Below are 18709 nucleotides of genomic sequence, written 5' to 3'. Positions count from 1 at the left end.
ACTGTACACGATGAAGTTTTATGCAATCTTTTGCGATGCAGGTTTTCTACAAGAACACAGTTTTGAAAGTTTCTGTAATAAAATATACTCAGTGCTGCTTGCTTACTTTTGAAGGCTGCTTTTCACACATTTGTACTGAAATCATTTGAGAACTTAAATGATTGTTCTTGTAACTAAGTTAACCTTTTCAGTGTAATATCTTGGGTACGTTACACTACTATCTGCAGCTTCTAAAAGGGTGTGATTGTGTAATCACTAGACACTAAATCATAGTCCCTGAGAGGTTCTGTGTACCTTCAGCCACCACTGACCTCCCAAGAGGTGCTCTGTACTTGCAGGATCGACTCAGTTGCATATAGGGTATGTCCTGATATTTATCTAGAATGGCTCACATGATGTTAGTAAGAGTATCAGAACCTGCCCTCTCTTTGTGACATTATATTAAAAAGTTATTTTGCAAAATATCTTCAGATGCTGGAAAAGTTTATTGGCAAACAGTTTTTAATGTTGTATTAGAAGTTGAGATGGGACAAAGTCATTACATTCTGATACAGAATCAGATCTGAATTTGAGCTTGGACAAAGTCTGGGTGGGCAGATTGGATCTGGTTTTTGGAGCAGGTATTTCTACAGATTTAGTGGCAAATCAGTTTATGGAATATCTTCCACAATGCACTATGTAATCATTTTGTACGTGCTGCCATTTTTTGTTTTTCCTGAAAGACTTAGGCATGAGAATTCATTAGATTTACCTGACCAGCACTGAGGTTTTATCCAGCATTGTTTGACCTTTTGTATCATGTTGTACTATAGCTGTTACTAAGTGTTAACTGTCTTTCAATGCAGGTTATGCATATTTTACTGACTGGAGACTTGGAGGAATAGTTCGAGTGAGGAAATCAGATGGAGGAGAAATTACTATTATTAGGAGGGGCATTAGTAATATTATGCATGTAAAATCTTATGATGCTCATTCTCAGATAGGTAAGCTAGCTTGTTGTACCCACAAAAGAGTAAAAGGATTTGCCCTCTCACCTTTAAAGGTTACCCCCTTGGGCTGTGACTGATTATGTAGTTCAGTGTTCTGTGACTGGGTGTGGTTTTGCATGGGGTGTATCTGTTAGTTGTTTAATAACCTCATAAAGATGAAATTATAATTTCAGTACATTTCTGCCAAATTAATATTCATTACAACCCAATATTTCCACTTTCACAAATAAAGGGTATTTTGATTAAGCTGCACTATTTGTCTGTGACAAAAACTTGAAGACTGGACCAAACATCTTCTAAGTCATGCTGTACCATTCTTTAAATTATCACCTTTTTACATGATTGAAATTTTAATTTAGTCTTTTCACTTAGCTGAAGGTCTGTGCATTAGGCTATTTGAATAAAGTATTACATGCAGTATGCTGGCACTGAAAAACCCACCTAGTTTAACAAAGAATGCAACAAAATCTAGCGGTGAGCCTTTCCACTTATGTAGAGCTTTTCGTTTTCAAGGTGATATACAAATATTGTGTGAAATCCCACTGCCTTTAGTCAGGAAGAAGTTCCAGTTTCCAGCATACATGTGTATCTGTTTCCAGACACTTGCCAGAATTGGGGCCAAAATAAGTAGCATGTTAGATTTGTTTCCTACTAGGAGAAATGTGTTATTAAACACTTACTGTATTATGGGCCTGCTTGTGATCTCATTTACACCACTCTAATCCTGTTGACTTTTCAGTAGTGTGGGAGCAGAATTAAGCCCTAAATATTTTTTTAAAACTTTACCCAGATCATTTAGTTTTACATCATTAATCCACAGTTTATGTTATGTTTTATGATAAACAATGTATTTTAACAGTTTCCAGATGATTACAAATTGAACATATATAAATCTCTGAAGGCATTTTCTTTTTAGGATCTAACTATTGTAATAGAGGAACAAATCCCAATGGAGACTGCAGCCACTTCTGCTTCCCAGTACCTAATTTTCAGAGAGTTTGTGGCTGTCCATATGGTATGAAGCTGGGTTCTAATCAGCTGACATGTATTGAAGATCCATCAAATGAGCCACCCACTTTGCAGTGTGGTTCCTATTCATTTTCCTGTGGCAATGGAAGATGTGTGCCAAGATACTACCAGTGTGATGGTGTTGATGATTGTCATGATAACAGTGATGAACAAAACTGTGGCTCACTAAGTAAGTAGTCCTTGTAATTTACCGTTAGTGATACTTGCACTGCAGACAGTTTTGGTGGCTCAGTCTGCATTGATTTTTAGTGCTTATTTGAGGACAAATCTTAGAAGTCTTCCTAATTCATGTGACTAGTCCCACTGGAGTTACATGAATACGGGATATATAATTGGGCCCCTAGAGCTTAGACAATACATCTTTTGACTGAAAAAGGGGCTTGCAGTGTCACAAGAGTGGCTTTTCCTAGGAGATTTCCATTAGTAAACTTTAAGGGATTAGTAAGGCTGCAAGGTACTACAAGAATAGCTGCTTGTGATATTTTGATATTTCTGCTCCCAGATGAAACTAGTAAATGCAGAGGCATGTGGATGCTTGAACAAAATTGTGTCAGGGTTTGGGTTCTGGGTAAAGGTTTGGAAAGGTTTTTATTTTATCTCCTTGAGTTCTCCCAGGCCTGTTGCCTGTATGTCTTTTCTCCCATTCCACAGTAAAGTGAATTAAGAGTGCACTTTCAGTCTTTACTGTTCATTTCCTGGCTTTGCTGTAAATTGGCTCAAACATGCAAAGTGTTTAAATTTGTTGATCAAAAATAAACTGTGAGAGTAGTAGGAGAATTACTGTTGATGATATAATACAGACAAGATACCGGATGAATACCACATATTTATTTGGTGGTTGACATCTTCAAGGTGGTTTATAAGCAAGAGTCTCATTGACTTTACTGGGAGTTGCATGTATGTAACTGAAGGTAGAATCTGGATCTGTACTGTTACAGGAGAAAAACTAAGATGTCATTCTGGTGAGAATGAAGGAGCAAGTGACTTTTCTTCTTTTTTTGATTGTTTTGAAATATTTTTTAAAACTTTTACCTTACCATTAATAATTACAATTTAAAAAATTGTTCTAAGAATGTATTTCTTAAAATTACTGATGGTTTCTTGCCATAAATAATGGTTTTGATATAAGTTTTAGAAATTGCATAATTACATTTACAGTCCTTGAATGTGTTTTCAAGGAAGGCAAGTTTTGGAGCTATTGCTGTACAAATGTTTTCGTATATTGTTTCTCGTTTAGATAATTCTTGTGCTTCATCAGCCTTTACCTGTGGCAATGGACAGTGCATTCCAGGTCGCTGGCGTTGTGACAAACATAATGACTGTCTTGATGGCAGTGATGAACAGCACTGTCCTACTCAGGGTCCCACTTCATGTCCTGTAACCTTGTTCACCTGTGACAATAGCAGGTGTATTCCCAGGATCTGGCTCTGTGATACAGATAATGATTGCGGTGATGGGTCAGATGAAAAAAATTGCAGTAAGTGTCAGAATTATCTGGTTTGCAGTACAGTGTGTATAGATTACATATGACTACATAAATATATGTACATATGTATATGAGAGGGATAAATATGTTCAGAAGGAAAGAAAGAACCAATATGGAACTTGGAATAATACTATTCCATCTTAGGAGACTTGGAAAAGTCAACATACATTCAAATATTAAGACCCCAGGGAATTACAAAGCAGTCACTATTAAAAATGATGTAATTGTGACAACTATATTGCCCTGAATTTTGGTATCTGCAAAACCCCATTGCATTGCAGTTTACAAAATCAAAGAAACTAAGGTGCAGTGTTGTAAACATTACATACAGGAATGGTGCCATCAACTAGTCCAGGGTGGGCAAACTTTTTGGTCCAAGGGCCACATCTGGGTATGCAAATTGTATGGCGGGCCATGAATGCTCACAAAATTAGGGGTTGGAGTGCGGGACGGGGTTAGGACTCTGGCTGGGAGTGCAGGCTCTGGGGTGGGGCCAGAAATGAGGAGTTCAGGGGGCGGGAGGGGGCTCTGGGCTGGGTCGGGGGTTGGGGTGTGGGTAGGGCGGTGAGGGCTCCGGCTGGGGATGCGGGCTCTGGGGTTCAGGAGGGTGGGACTGCAGGGTTCGGAGGACAGGAGGGGGATCAGGGCTGGGGCAGGGTGTTGGGGCGCAGGAGGGGGTCGGGGTGCAGGCTCTCAGTGGCACTTACCTCAAGTAGCTCCCGGAAGCAGCAGCATGTCCCCTCTCCGGCTCCTATGTGGAGGCACGGCCAGGAAGTTCTGCGCACTGCCCCATCTGCAAGCACCACCCCTGCAGCTCCCATTGGCCATGGTTGCTGGTCAATGGGAGCTGCAGGGGCGGCGGTTGGGGCCAGGGCAGTGTGGGGAGCCCACTGGCTGTCCCTACACGTAGGAGTTGGAGAGGGGACATGCTGCTGCTTCCGGGAGCCGTGTGGAGCCATGGCACACATGGAGCGGGGCAAGCCCCGGACTCCGCTCCCCGGCAGGAGCTCGAGGGCTGAATTAAAACATCTGAAGGTCCGGATGTGGCCCCCGGGCCATAGTTTGCCCACCCCTGGACTAGTCTATTGATAGGAAGGCCCCATCAGATGATATAGGGTGACTGTTTTCACCCAGCAATAGCTCACAGAATTTTTGCAATGAAATAAGAGCGTAAGCTCTCTGGTCACCCTTCTGCAAGTCTACTCACAGGTTGGGGTCCTGGTTAGAAAGAGAATGGAGATCAGTTGTTCTTCATGTCTACTAAGGGTAGGACAAGAAGTAATCATCTTAATCTGCAGCAAGGGAGATTTAGGTTAGATATTAGGAAAAACTTCAAGGGTAGTTAAGCACTGAACAGATTACTTAGGAGGTTGTGAATCCCCTTCATTGGAGGTTTTAAGAACAGGTTAGACAAACACCTGTCAGGGGTGATCTAGATATACTTGATCCTGCCTCAGTGCGGGGGGCTGGACTCGATGACCTTTTGAGGTCCCTTCCAGCCCTACATTTCTATGATTCTATGGTCCTATTTTGCATGACTTCCAACCTGCCTCTAAATAAATCATTACCTTGTACTAATGTCTATGGTGGAATGTTTTTAATTTATCTTGCTGTTAGCTGTTAGATAACATTCATAGCTAAGAGTGTTGATTCTGATGTCTTCATGTTCTGACCGTTTTCCTGGTTCAAGGTAGAAAGGCGAGAAAGCAAACACCTTTATTTTGCTCTTAATAGATTTTACAGGGACATGTGAACCTGGTCAATTTCAGTGTCCTGACCATCGCTGCATTGACCCATTTTATGTTTGTGATGGGGACAAGGATTGTGTAGATGGAGCAGATGAGCGTGATTGCAGTAAGTATAATTTCCCTCGTAAACAGGGTTATTTATGAATTTGTTTGCTGCACATGCTGGTTTCTTTGGACTCTCTCATGTCGTGTGAGCACAGGCTCTTAGTGGGTTTGGCATGGAGCTGCTCAGAGAGGCAAAGTTCCTCCTAAAATTCCCCAGTGTGTATGAGTAGCAATTCCATTGCTGGGGGAGTTGGTGCAGAGTGCTAGCAGCCTGCTTTCTCTCTGCCCCTGGGGGGCGTCTGGTTTCACAGGGGGGGCAAAGGCTTTATCGTTTCTGTGCTCCAGAGAGCAAGAGACTACAATAAAGCCTGGATTTCTTGCATTTCCCTATCTTTTGTACCTACAGACAAGATGGGGACAATCTAGCCCTTTATAAGGTAATAGCTAATGCAATACTGTATTTATTCATTTGTAGTATACAACTGTAGTGCCTCAGAGTTTAAATGTGCAAGTGGAGACCAATGCATCAGTACTTATTACCAGTGTGATGGTGTTTTTGACTGCAATGATCACTCAGATGAGACTGGTTGTCGTAAGTACACTATACTGCATAGACATTAAAATAAAGGCTCTGGTTATTAAAGTTAATAAAAACTGTATCTCACCCACTATTATAACCCCAAAACTACTTTCAAAATACTTAGTCTAAAAATATTTCTCCCAGGCAGAAATTCTGCATGCAGTAGGTTCCAGCCAAGAGCCAATTTTCTGGCATAGGCTAGAGTCTTCATTCTTTGTGGATCCAAACCGTGAATGGGGGGCTTGGCATTTTATAATATTTTGAATTATGATACTTTTTTGAAATCTCATAACCCACAAGAGCTAGACTGTAACTGAAGCTTAAACACTTTGTAATTTGAGCTAGTTCCTTTGAATCATTTTGTACATTAAAATTAATGAAGATTTTGAGGTATAACGAGCAGATAATTGCTGTTTTAAAGACTTGCAGCAATTTGTGTGAGTCTCTGCGTGCGTGTGCATATTAATGTGTACATACTCAACACAGTGTGAAAAGTGAATGAAGCTACCTGGTTTTTGCATTAAAAAAGTAGCAAAAGTATTTAGGAGAGTCTAAAACTTCATGTCTGTAGCCAGACTTGGACCTGTGGCAAGTGGGTACAATTCTATTGACTTCTCAAGAATTGTACCCACTTGTACCAGAGTTGAATTAGACCCATTGTACAGTATTTGCATCTCCATTTGAGCATGTAAATACTTTCCTTAACACCAAATATCACTCTTCTAGCTACAAGACCACCAGGGATGTGCCATCAGAATGAGTTCCAGTGTCAGTCTGATGGCAATTGCATTCCTGCTAACTGGGAGTGTGATGGCCATCCTGACTGTGCAGATGGCTCAGATGAACATCAAAGATGTCCTGCCAGGACCTGTCCTCCATCTCTTTTCCACTGTGATAATGGAAACTGCATCTATCGAGCGTGGATTTGTGATGGTGACAATGACTGCAGGGATATGAGTGATGAGAGAGATTGTCCCACTCAGCCTTTCCGGTGCCCCAGCTGGCAGTGGCAATGTCCAGGTCACAGCATTTGTGTGAATCTGAGCAAAGTATGTGATAACGTCGCAGATTGTCCAAATGGAGCTGATGAATCCCCACTCTGCAGTAAGTTGCTGTTTAGCATATACAATAGTCTAGAAACTTTTGTGCTGTTTCAAAAAGTTATGCAATACAATGAGCATCATCACTGCTTCTTAGTTGTATATTCAGCATAGAAACATTTTTGCAGAAAATGCAAGATTCACTCAGAAATGTGTTGGGATTCAATATGAAGCTTGGTTAAGTGTGAATCTCAGACCGGTGAACTGCACCTTGCAGTAGAAAGGCAATTCCAGTGAATTCTCTCCATGTGATTGTGAGCCCAATCTTGCATTCTTTATTCAGTGGAGTTCCATTGACTTCAGTAGAGATTTTGTTTTATTGAGTAGTAAAATATTGGACCCTATTTGCTTATGCTTTACATTTAAAAAATGGAACTTGATCAAATATGCTGTCATTTAAAATTAAATTGGATTCCATCTTTAATATTTTCTTAGATATTTCTAACTTTGTTTTTCTGATTTTAATCTAAACCCCATGAGTGAGCAGAATTTGTGTTATGTTGATTGTGACTGTTGATTTTCACTTAAGTGTAACTTCTTTCTTTCTTTCCTTGCTTCCTTCCTCTCTTTAATCAATGCACGCTCTCAGATGAACCCCAGCCAGGTATGATTATGAAATATATTAAATTATATAATATTTTAGTTTCCCATTTGCACTGTAAATGATTTATGTACTTCCAGCTAACTCTGCTTTTAAGCATTATAGAACTTTAGGAAAGCACTCTTATGTTTTGAATTCCTTTTACGTGATAGTGACAAATATTATTAACATACTTTACTTTTTATGAATTATACATATTATACTTTAATGTGATGAATAAAGATCCTGGCCACATTCTCAATAATTGGCAGTTGCATGGGTATATTGGAAAGCAGAATGTGGCTCATAGTGCAAATGTACAGGATTGACGCAAGAATAGAAAATCTGCTTGTTTCCCCTCACCCCTGTTTCAGATCAGGAGAGTTGCTCTGACAATAATGCTGGCTGTACTCACGAATGCATTCAAGGGCCCTTTGGAGCTCAGTGTACATGTCCAGTCGGATACTATCTTGCTAATGACTCCAAGACCTGTGAAGATATTAATGAATGTGACCCTCCAGGCTTTTGCAGTCAGCGTTGTTACAACGAAAGAGGGTCTTCGAGGTGTTACTGTGATGAAGGATACATTTTAGAAGCCAATGGAAGGACTTGTAAAGCTGCAGGTGAGGAATACTGATATAAAATCCAAAACAGTGGCTGGGGGTTTAGGTACACTCCACAGCATCATGTACACAGACATTTTGATAATGCTACAAACCCCCTGTTTTACAAGAGGTTATAAAAATAGTCATTTTAAATAATTCCTGGCATATAACCCCGGATATTAAAACTGTTAGCTGTGAGGCTAGCTAGTAATTATCGTCCTTTTCAATATGCTTGAAATGGATTGTTCTGCGTTTCTAATGTTGGGATTGTGAAAGTACATTTTGGAGGAAGGTGTTCAGTGGGTGTGCAGATGCTCAGCACCTCTCAGGTTTTGACCTGTTGAGTAAAATTTGCCTCTGGGCAGATTGCAAGGTCTATGAACTACTTAAGTCCCAGCCTTACATAAGACTTAAATATTGCTTTGGGCTGGCCTTCTGTCACCCACTAGCCATCATCCTCCATTGTCTTGTAGTCTCTTCATGGCACTCCAGAAGTACAAAGGAGCCACAAACGCAGTGGATCTGGTCACCAGAGTATTCCCCTGTGATGAGGGAATCCCCAGATGGTGGAGCAGCTCTGCACCACACTCCTTGCAGACTGTGTGGTTAGAGAAGGGGCATGGCAGTGGCACTTAGGCAATTACTGCCTGCTGGAGCGATGGGTCTTTGACATCATGGGCAGCTGTATGTTAGAATGGCTCTGAAGATGCCCTGACTTATGCTGGGGGCCAGCCGGTCCTAGTGTGGCCCTAGAAAAGTGGCTACTTTAAGGCTACCTTTGACCCTCCACCTTCATTCTTATACCAAACATAGCTTGGCTGAAACAAATAACTGGGATCATTGTGTGGTACTCCTCAACACACACTATAGACAAAATATACATTGTGTATTCAATATCTACATTATAGGTCATGCAGGTAACATTGTTTATCGTGCAGGTTGACCAACGGCTCCCATTTTCAGTTGCTTATAACGTTTGCCAAATTTTTAGCTGTTCTGGCTGAAATATTCCTTACGAGATGTCTACCTCAGGCTGTTTTTTTTTTTTTGAAAGTTTCAACAGAAATGATTTAGACGCTTTCAAGAACAAAATTAGGGAAAATTTCATTATTTTGCCCGTATTAAAAATGTAAACAGCTTGTTTTATTAAGAAACTGTAGCACCTCCATACTTTGGTGTGAGAAAAACCCACTCCAATTTGGCCAAATTATAAATTTTAGTGGTTCATTTTCCTCCCCTAGAAAAACATTCTGAATGGTTTTTGGGGTTACTATTGCATAGCTTATTTGTTTGCATTCATTTCTTTTCTTTTGCAGAGTCTGGGAATCTTCTCTTACTAGTGGCAAGCCGTAACCAAATTGTTGTAGACAACATCACCTCTCAGGCACACAGCATTTATTCTCTGATTCGAGATGGGAGGAATATAGTAGCTATTGATTTTGATTCAGTCACTGGTCGCATCTATTGGTCTGACACCACACAAGATAAGATTTGGAGTGCTTATCAAAATGGCACAGACAGAAAAATAGTAAGTCTCTTGGGGAATGTTGTCTTTTATTTCTTTTCATTATGTAAAGGATGAGAGTATATACTATACCTTCCATTAACAAAGATGGAAGATGCAGTGTTTGTCCCGTGTTTATAGAGATACCAGGTGGGTGAGGTAATATCTTTTATTCAGCCAACTTCTGTTGGTGAAATAGACAAGCTTTCGAGCTATGCAGAGCTCTTTTTCAGGTCTGGGAAAGGTACTCAGGGCATGTCTACACTTAAAACTCTGCATCGGCACAGCTGCTGTGCTTAAGGGCTTGTCTGCACTGGCTTGTCTACAGCGCTGCAACTTTCTCGCTCAGGGGTGTGAACTCTTCCCCCCCCACCCCACCCCCCGAGCGCTGGAAGTTTCAGCGCTGTAAAGTGCCAGTTTAGACAGTGAACCAGCGCTGGGAGCCACGCTGCTCATGGAGGTGATTTTTTTATAGTGCATCTGAAGAAGTGGGTTTTTTACCCACGAAAGCTTATGCCCAAATAAATCTGTTAGTCTTTAAGGTGGCACCAGACTCCTTGTTGTTTCTGTGTAAGCTTGACAAGCTTGTCTCTCTCACCAACAGAAGTTGGTCCAATAAAAGATATTACTTCACCCACCTTGTCTCTCTAAAGATGTAAGAGGCAGCTCTCCGTGTATTGTAATGAAAAGGAAGGTAACTTAAAGAAAGTGAAGTGGTTCACGATTTGCAGGAAGTAAGTTTAAAATTCCATAGATGATAAAGCACTTTTACGTATAACATTTTGAAAGAGAAGCTAAAGTTGTTAGGAAACACACAGACACACGCACACACTACAGATAGTCTTGCACGTATTAAGGCTATGCTGACATTATTCCAACCCTTTCTTGGTGCCAGATTGTAAACCCTTCTTACTGCTAGTGGGCCATTACTCACCCAAGTAGTCCTATAGACGTCAATAGGACTACTCAGGTAATTGCTCACCAATGGGAGCATGGGGTTCATAGACTGGCCCTTATTTTGTATAAGAAATCTAAAGGGTAAAGGTTACTTGTGTCCTCTTTTCTACAGCTTTTTAAAAAATGTTACCAATATTGAATTATAATTATTTAATGCTAACTAACTCTTTGATGTTTTTTTAACAGGTGTTTGACAGTGGTGTTACCGTGACTGAAAGTATAGGGGTAGACTGGGTAGGTCGCAATCTTTACTGGACAGACTTTGTTCTGGAAACAATTGAAGTCTCTAGAATGGATGGGAGCCACAGGACTGTGCTGATTAGTGAAAATATAACAAACCCAAGGGGACTAGTGTTAGATCCCAGAATTAAGTAAGATTTTTTTTTGTTTTTAAAAAATAAAGTATTTTATAATGATTTCAATGGTAAAATTATTTTAATTTGTACCCAAAGTGCAATATTTAAGAAGTAACCAACTTTGTCGTAATTGTAAATAACAATTAGGGTTTGGATTCTAGGAAATTTCAAGTTTACTAAACTAAGTTTGTTCACAAGTCTCAGTTACAGCAAACACTTAAGCTTATTCAAACCACAGTATAATTCAGCCATTTGTTAACTGTCTTTCACCTTAATTACCATCCTTGTTGTCTTGAAACAGACGTTATAACACTTACTTGTATGAAGTCTTGTTGTAGCTGTGTTGGTCCCAGGATATGGGAGAGACAAGATGGGCAAGATAACACCTTTTATTGGATCAACTTCTGTGGTCTCTCTCACCAACAGAAGTCGGTCCAATAAAAGATATTGCCTCACCCATCTTGTCTCTCTAATAACACTTATTTCTCAGATAAGAGCTTATGCTTTATAATGTTAATATGTTGTGGTTATTCAGCGTTGCATCACATAGCTACTTACCATCTAATGTGTCATGCCTGTATAGCAAAGAGCTGGTTCTGTTGCACGCTGAAAACATTTACACTACGTTCATTTGGGAGAGCTGCTGGTAACTCATTAAGTGCTTTCCCATCTGAAGATGTGACAAAACAGTCAGTGCTGAATATTAGTGGCAGATGAATTTCTCCCCCACTATTTGTGTACTGCTGCTGACTGTACTGAATAGTGGAAGGTAAACTGACAAACTCCTGCGTCCATATACTGTTTTATTAGCAGAGCGTTGGCAATCTACTGTGCTCTCTAACAGCTTGAGCTCTGAACTATGCTGTCAATCATGCTGAGCTGCTCAGTTACAATAATATGGTAGCTGTATAGGGGACACACCATGAAAGACACAAATATCTATTTTATTAAGTTGGCATTAAGCAGTTCAGGAGTTGGAATGTAAACCATTTTATCTAAGAGTTGAAAAATAATCACATGATTATAAAATAACTTCCAGTTAGAATTACCAATTGTGTATTAAAGCTATAGCAGAAAACATGTTTAAAAATGTTTTATTATAAAAAAGTTATGGCTACACTTCTTTTGAAAAAGAAGTATCCTAATCCACTAATCCTATATTGATTTCAGTAGTGTTTATTGAGTAGTATATTTCGTAAGTGTCATTTTATTTTTGTCTAAAAGACTTTCTCTGAAATTTCTCAATATCCAAATAATTTTTCTCGATCAGTAACCACACATTATTTTTTACAGTGCTCATGTGATGTTCTGGACAGATTGGGGCCAAAATCCTCGAATTGAAAAAGCTAGCATGGATGGCACAATGCGAACAGTTATCATTAGTGATAAAATCTACTGGCCCAATGGACTTTCCATTGATTACCCAAATAAACTGCTTTACTTTGCTGATGCCTACCTTGATTATATTGATTTTTGTGATTACAATGGAAACCACAGGCGACAGGTGGTAGCAAGTGACTTGGTAAGACAATAGTAATGAAAAAAACTGTTTCCCATGGTTCTAAGGTTCTTTTATGGCCCCCCTTACAGATGGGAACTAAGAGATTAAGTGAGTTGCCAAAGGTCATATAGCAGATCAGGAAATTGAAATTGGGGTCCTGAGTCCAGGCTAGTGACCTAAACACTTCCTCTCATCTGCCTCTGTTTAATAGCATGAAGTCTAAGGGCCCTATCCTCCATTGCTACTAAACTCAGTGCATTGGATGAGCTGAATATGTTATGTAAAGGTTTGAACAACATAAGGGACATTCTCACCAACAATGAGACTGCCACAGTATGCTTTGTGCTACTGCTCTGTGTTGCTAATACTCACTATTGAGAGGAGCAGATGAGGAAACCATGCCCCCACCTATCGTCCTGGTATGAGTTCCAGTGTGGTGGCAGCTAATATCTGCTACTATACTTCAGGTCATCATTGGTAGCTCGCATCTCCCTCTCCTCATGGTTCACATTGTTACTTGCAGCACAACTTTGCCCATGGCTGCCTATCCACACGTTATACCACCTATTTAGTTACAAGCAGGATTCAGTACTTTTATGTAGTCTGAACAGGTTTATCAGCTAATGCTATTAGAAACGTAGAAGTATGTGAGGATTAATGTATGGAATTCCTCTTAATGCTAATAAGAATTACATTCACAAATCTTTCCATATTAAAACAGGAATCTGTCCCTTTATATGGGATAGAAAATATGAACTAAATCTGTAATATGTGATACGCATATGTAATACATAATATAAGATCTATTTGGAGTGGACATAACTAAAGTTAACTGTCCATTTTGTGTGGTTTAGTTTATTAAGTGGATAAAAGGTGTGTGTCTCAGAGTGAGTGTGTGTATGTAGGGGGAACAAACCGGTCCGTGTTCTTTTTTCAGTTATAGTCTTGGTAACAGTTGCCATAATTGTGGATTGCATAAACATGAGTTCTCTGTACTGCAGAATGAAGGATGTGTTAAATCCTCAGCTACTATAAATAGGCATAACTCAGTTTAAATCAATGAAGCTACTTGGATTTACAACAATTGAAGCTCTGGCCCTACTTTTCTATGGCAGGACAAACCAGTTCTTGTTAAATTGGACCACTATAATCCTCAGCCCTCTTTTTTAACCCAAACCTAATTTTCCCCAGATTTGGATAAGCGACCCTCTACAACAGGCCAGTAAGCAACAGGGGATTTCAAAGGTACAAAGGGCACCCAACTCCCATTGACTTTTCCACTCATGCCTTTGAAAATCTGCACCCCCCCCCTTTATTTAATAGGCTCCTCTGTTTTACCCTTACAACATCTGACAGTTCTATTGATCTTCCAGGCTATGCACCTTATATTTTACAATGACAGACATAGTTTATTTACCAAGTGCTTTTTCATTTAAAAACTTCTTTTTTTTCCAGAAAAGCAATTAGCACCTATCATCAGGTGACAGAGAAGAGGGTAAATCATTTGTATTCCTATGGAAGGATCTGTGTGGGTGACAACTGTTATGTTCTCCACCGTGCTTAGCTCTGCTGTTATTTCAGTGCAAGTGCCGGATAATAATACCAATGGAACTAAATTGGTAAATATTCTTGCTTTTAGGTATTACGGCATCCACATGCTCTGACTGTCTTTGAAGATTTTGTGTATTGGAGTGACCGATACACTAATCGAGTCATTCGGGCCAACAAGTGGCATGGAGGAAACCAAACAATTATGATTTATAACATTCACCAGCCTTTGGGAATTGTTGCAGTCCATCCTGTTAAACAACCTGGTGGTAAGTCACACAAAGCAACTTTGACAACACAAAAGCAAAATCTGCTATATGCATATTCATAAGCACTATTGGAATCATTCATGCCAACAAAGGGCATGGCTTAAAATAAGATGACATTGCTAATGGTATTTCCTGGCTGTTGGGGGTTGATCCAGTCCATCCATCCTGGTGGTCAGTTAAACAAAGTAATCTTGCCAATACAAACTCAAAACAGGCAAAATGTGTAGTAAGGAATTGGTATCTGGAGTTTCTCTGTTATCTATTTTTATCTTATTTATTTCTTTATTTTAAGACAACTGACACCTTAGAATGCATTTGACTTAGTAAAACGTCTCTGGTTGGAATAGGTGGGTGAATTGCTTGCACACAATTATGTCACTTTTTTAGATGAGATCTCTTGCTGGCTTGCTTCTTAAACACTTTTACTTTGATTCATAGTGAAAAGGAAAGGAAAAGAATGGTGCTATTCCATGGTGTGCCCACATCTTGAATACTATGTGCAGCTCTTGTCATCCCATCTCAAAAAAGATATATTAGAATTAGAAAAAGTACAGAGAAGAGAAACAAACTATTGGGGGTCTGGAATAGTTTCCATACCGGGAGAGAGTAAAAAGACTGGGACTGTTCATCTTAGAAAAGAGATGACTAAGGGACAATATGGTAGATGTCAATAAAATCATGAATGATATAGAGAAAGTGAATAGGGAAGTGTTATTTATCCCTTCATGTAACACAAGAAGCAGGGGTCACCAAATGAACTGAATAAGCAGCAGGTTTAGAACAAACATAAGGAAGTACTTCTTCACACAACGCATAGTCAACTTGTGGAACTCATTGCTAGAGGTATGTTATGAAGGCCAAAAGTATAACTTTGTTCAAAAAATAATTAAGTAAGTTTGTGGAGGTTATGTCCTTCAATGGCTATGTGCCAAGATGGTCAGGGATGCAATCCTGTGCTCTGGGTGTCCCTAAGTCTCTGACTGCCAGAAGCTGAGACTGGGTGATAAAGTATGGATCTCTCGTTAATTGCCCTATTCTGTTCATTCCCCTGAAGCATCTGGCATTGGCCACTGTCAGAAGACAGAATACTGAGGTAGATGGACTATTGGCCTAACCCAATATGGTTGTTCTTATGTTCTTATATTAATCTACTGTATTATTCTTCTCTATCTTGAGTTCTGGTTTTATGCTGCTGTCTTACTGCTGTTTTGTTAATCTCTTTAATTTTCAGAGGTTTTAAATTAGAAATGATGACATTTTATCCTTGAGTTTCTAGGCCTCTCAGAGTAGCTAGATTAGCCTCCTGCTAATTGTTAGGGGTAGCTTCAAAACATGATTTCACTATGTAAAGATCACTCTTCATGAGAACTCCTCTTTAGTGGCAAGTGTGTGGGATTAAACAAAGCAATCTAACTTGGAAATGCAATAAGTAGATCTGTGGTGATCAGAGAGACCATGTTCTCTCTGTAATTTGCATTTTAAAAATTTAGTCTGGGATTTTCAAAGAGATCCATGGAGTTAGGCAATCAACTCCCACTAAAATTGAATGGGATTTGAGCACTGCTTTTAAAATCCCAGCCTTGAGAATTAATTTAAAACCCCCTACATTTGCCATTAATGATAAGGTTAGCATGATCATGGACTGGGAATTCTGAAGCCCTTGCCATGCAGGGACATCAGACATTGCAGATGGACTCCAATGTTCTGCATTATACAAATGAAATGAAATGGGTGTTATGTCAACAGCACTGTTGTTTTAACAAACGGCGTGGGAAGATTATTCAGTGTTACAGTGTCTTAGTGCGTTCCTGGTTCCAGAAAATGTAGTCCCTGCATTTAAAGAAATACAAGTAAAGTAATGTAGTGGACCCAGTCTAACAGTTTTAACTTTTATAGGATTAGGACCTAAATAGACATTGGCTCAGAGTGTATGCATACAGAACTTCATGACCTATTGTATATTTACCAGTGCTTTCTTTTTAATCTCAGGTATCAATTCTTGTGCATCATCTTCCTGTAGCCACCTGTGCTTGCTTTCTTCATCAGGGCCACGGTTTTATTCTTGTGCCTGCCCTTCAGGATGGACACTTTCTCCTGATAATGTGAACTGCATGAGAGGTAAGACCATAATAGCCAGAGATGCAAAAAAATAAAACAAGCAAAGAAAAAAAACTTTTAGATCATTGTCCATTCCTCTGCCAGGGCAGGATGTACCACACAAAATGGTGGACTGCTATTTGTGGAAAATGTATCCTACATAGTTTTAGGCAGTTCGCATGGAATGTACTTTTTCTTGAAGACTTGGGGCCAAATTTTTGCAAGAGCTCTGGGCCAGATTTTCAAATGCTCAGCACTCACAATCTCTGGGGGCAGATTTTTGAAAGCACTCAGCTCCCATTTAGGCACCTACAAAGGAGCCAGATATTTTAAAAAACATTCAGCACATTGGGTGTTTTTGACAGAAATACTAGTGAAAAGAGTTAATTTTTAGTAAATATTAGAGAATATTAACAGAACGTTGAACTTTTTTTTAACTATTCAGACTAGACACCTCATTCTAAGACTTGTAGTAATCCAATCAGAGAACCAAAGGAATATCATGCTGTATGTATTATGTTGTATGTAATACATGTTATATATATTAGTGTGTAACTAATAATGCCTAATTGCCGAGGTTGGCAAGAGATGAATTAGGGAGAACAACCGAAACTGTTGCAACATGCACTCTACTGTTCCTTGGCTAAAAATTCTGAGTATGAAGTTCAGGACCTCTAGAGGCACAAACTAGTATTACAAATACACGTGATATGGGATAATCAAAACTAACCTACCCAACTCGAATTTCAGATATAAGATAATTACACTGATTTGCCCTGGACCAATCTGCAGACCAAGGATTGTTTGCAGAAGTCATTCAGCAAAGTAATTTTCTAAAAATTCAAGAAAATCATAAATTGCTTGGAGGGAATTCATGACCAGAAAAAGAGACTAAATTAGTCAAAGAAAGCATTTGCTGTGAATTGTTCACTTAGCTCTGGAGATGTGCAAAGTCCTTTGGTGTGTTTCTCAAGGGGAAGCTCCAGAGCACGTGAAATTTAGGGTGGAAATGCTTCTGGGTTAAGCAGAGAGTGGGGTTCTCTGACTAATTCAGCAGACACCTCCTAACTCTCTGAGTTTTCAAGGGAAAATCAATGGTGCTTCTCCCCCCACCCCAAAATAGATTCTTAAGCAGTGTATTCTTCAAAGAGCCATATCGATTTCCCCTTACTATAAGAAACAATAAACTAAATAAAGTGTTTTAAGTGTATGTGCACCACACATTTGTTTTTACAATCTGGAGAGAAGGGCGCTACTCATGGAAGTATTCACTATACTCTAGAGTAAGAGGGTGTAGGGATGGGCTTAGAGAGAGTACCATGAAAGAGATAGATTACACCTGTGGTCAAGCAAGCATGCACATGAGAAATGTTATGCACGTTTGCAAGTGTTTGCAGGATCTTTTATGCCACTGTATCTAGCCAACGGGTCAAAATATTTGGAAAGTCTTGTTCTTTCTTCCTAGACCATAAACCAGGGCATACTGTGACACTTCCTAAATCCATTTATTTACCATTGTGACCTTTTTCTAAATTCCATAGCTGTGCAATACATAGAATTGTGCAACAAAAAGGGATCTGTAGAAATTTCTGTATGAGTGAAGAAACTGAATACAACTTCAGACAATTTTAATCTGTGTAGGCTTCTTTATTCTGTTTAGTTAAAATTGCTATTATACATTGAAAAAACAGCATATAGAACACAGCAGATTTTATGTATGCATTAGATTTACTACAGGTCAGAACTTATCAGCAAAGGGTATTATACAACACTGCTGATTCTTTTCATGGTGAACGATTTTAATTATCGCTAATGATTACAAAAGAATAGGCATTTGCCATTCTTCTTCAGAGATTTATTATGATTGTAATCCTTGCTGACATTGTTTAGTTTAGCTTGCCAGCACAAACTTTCAGCAGAAAGATTAAACTGACTTACGCACATTTTGGCTGCATAGTGGTCTTTCCAACAGAGTGATATTGGGGAACTCTGCATAGGTAATTGGCATATCTAATATTACTAACCTTATGTTGATGGAAAAGTGTTAATTCCCAGATTGCACATTTTCTTGCTTTATAAAATGGCTTTGGTAATTTTGATCTCAAGGTTAGGTTTTGTAGTAATTCTATTTTTAAAACTTTGTGTGACATGAGTGTTAGTGATGTTACCATTTTCCTCGGTGAGTCTAAAAAAAAAATGTAGTCGTAACACTGAAATGTAAAATATTATGCTAACAAAGTAAATTTAGTGTCTCAAACATTTAATTGAAATGGAATAAGACATTAATTTTATATAAAATACAACTTAATTATGTA

The 18709-nt window shown here is 39.2% G+C and overlaps 1 protein-coding gene across 5 annotated transcripts in view; it reads left to right on the top strand.

Annotated features, from left to right (window-relative positions):
- LRP2 (LDL receptor related protein 2) overlaps nt 1–18709 on the top strand; it is a 181170-nt gene that overhangs the window by 64719 nt on the left and 97742 nt on the right. For all 5 annotated transcript variants that reach the window (XM_073305750.1, XM_073305749.1, XM_073305752.1 and 2 more), the window contains exons 20-31: nt 846–983; nt 1906–2187; nt 3256–3495; nt 5239–5358; nt 5773–5889; nt 6604–6981; nt 7932–8180; nt 9479–9690; nt 10810–10994; nt 12273–12501; nt 14120–14297; nt 16287–16415. In XM_073305750.1, the coding sequence (XP_073161851.1) occupies nt 846–983; nt 1906–2187; nt 3256–3495; nt 5239–5358; nt 5773–5889; nt 6604–6981; nt 7932–8180; nt 9479–9690; nt 10810–10994; nt 12273–12501; nt 14120–14297; nt 16287–16415 (2457 nt within the window). The remainder of the gene's footprint in view (nt 1–845; nt 984–1905; nt 2188–3255; nt 3496–5238; nt 5359–5772; nt 5890–6603; nt 6982–7931; nt 8181–9478; nt 9691–10809; nt 10995–12272; nt 12502–14119; nt 14298–16286; nt 16416–18709) is intronic.

This window comes from Lepidochelys kempii, chromosome 11, assembly GCF_965140265.1.
Source record: "Lepidochelys kempii isolate rLepKem1 chromosome 11, rLepKem1.hap2, whole genome shotgun sequence".
In the NCBI taxonomy this organism is placed as follows: domain Eukaryota; kingdom Metazoa; phylum Chordata; order Testudines; family Cheloniidae; genus Lepidochelys; species Lepidochelys kempii.
The sequence above is the reverse complement of the archived record's forward strand: the minus strand, read 5'-3'. Positions and strand labels throughout refer to the sequence as shown.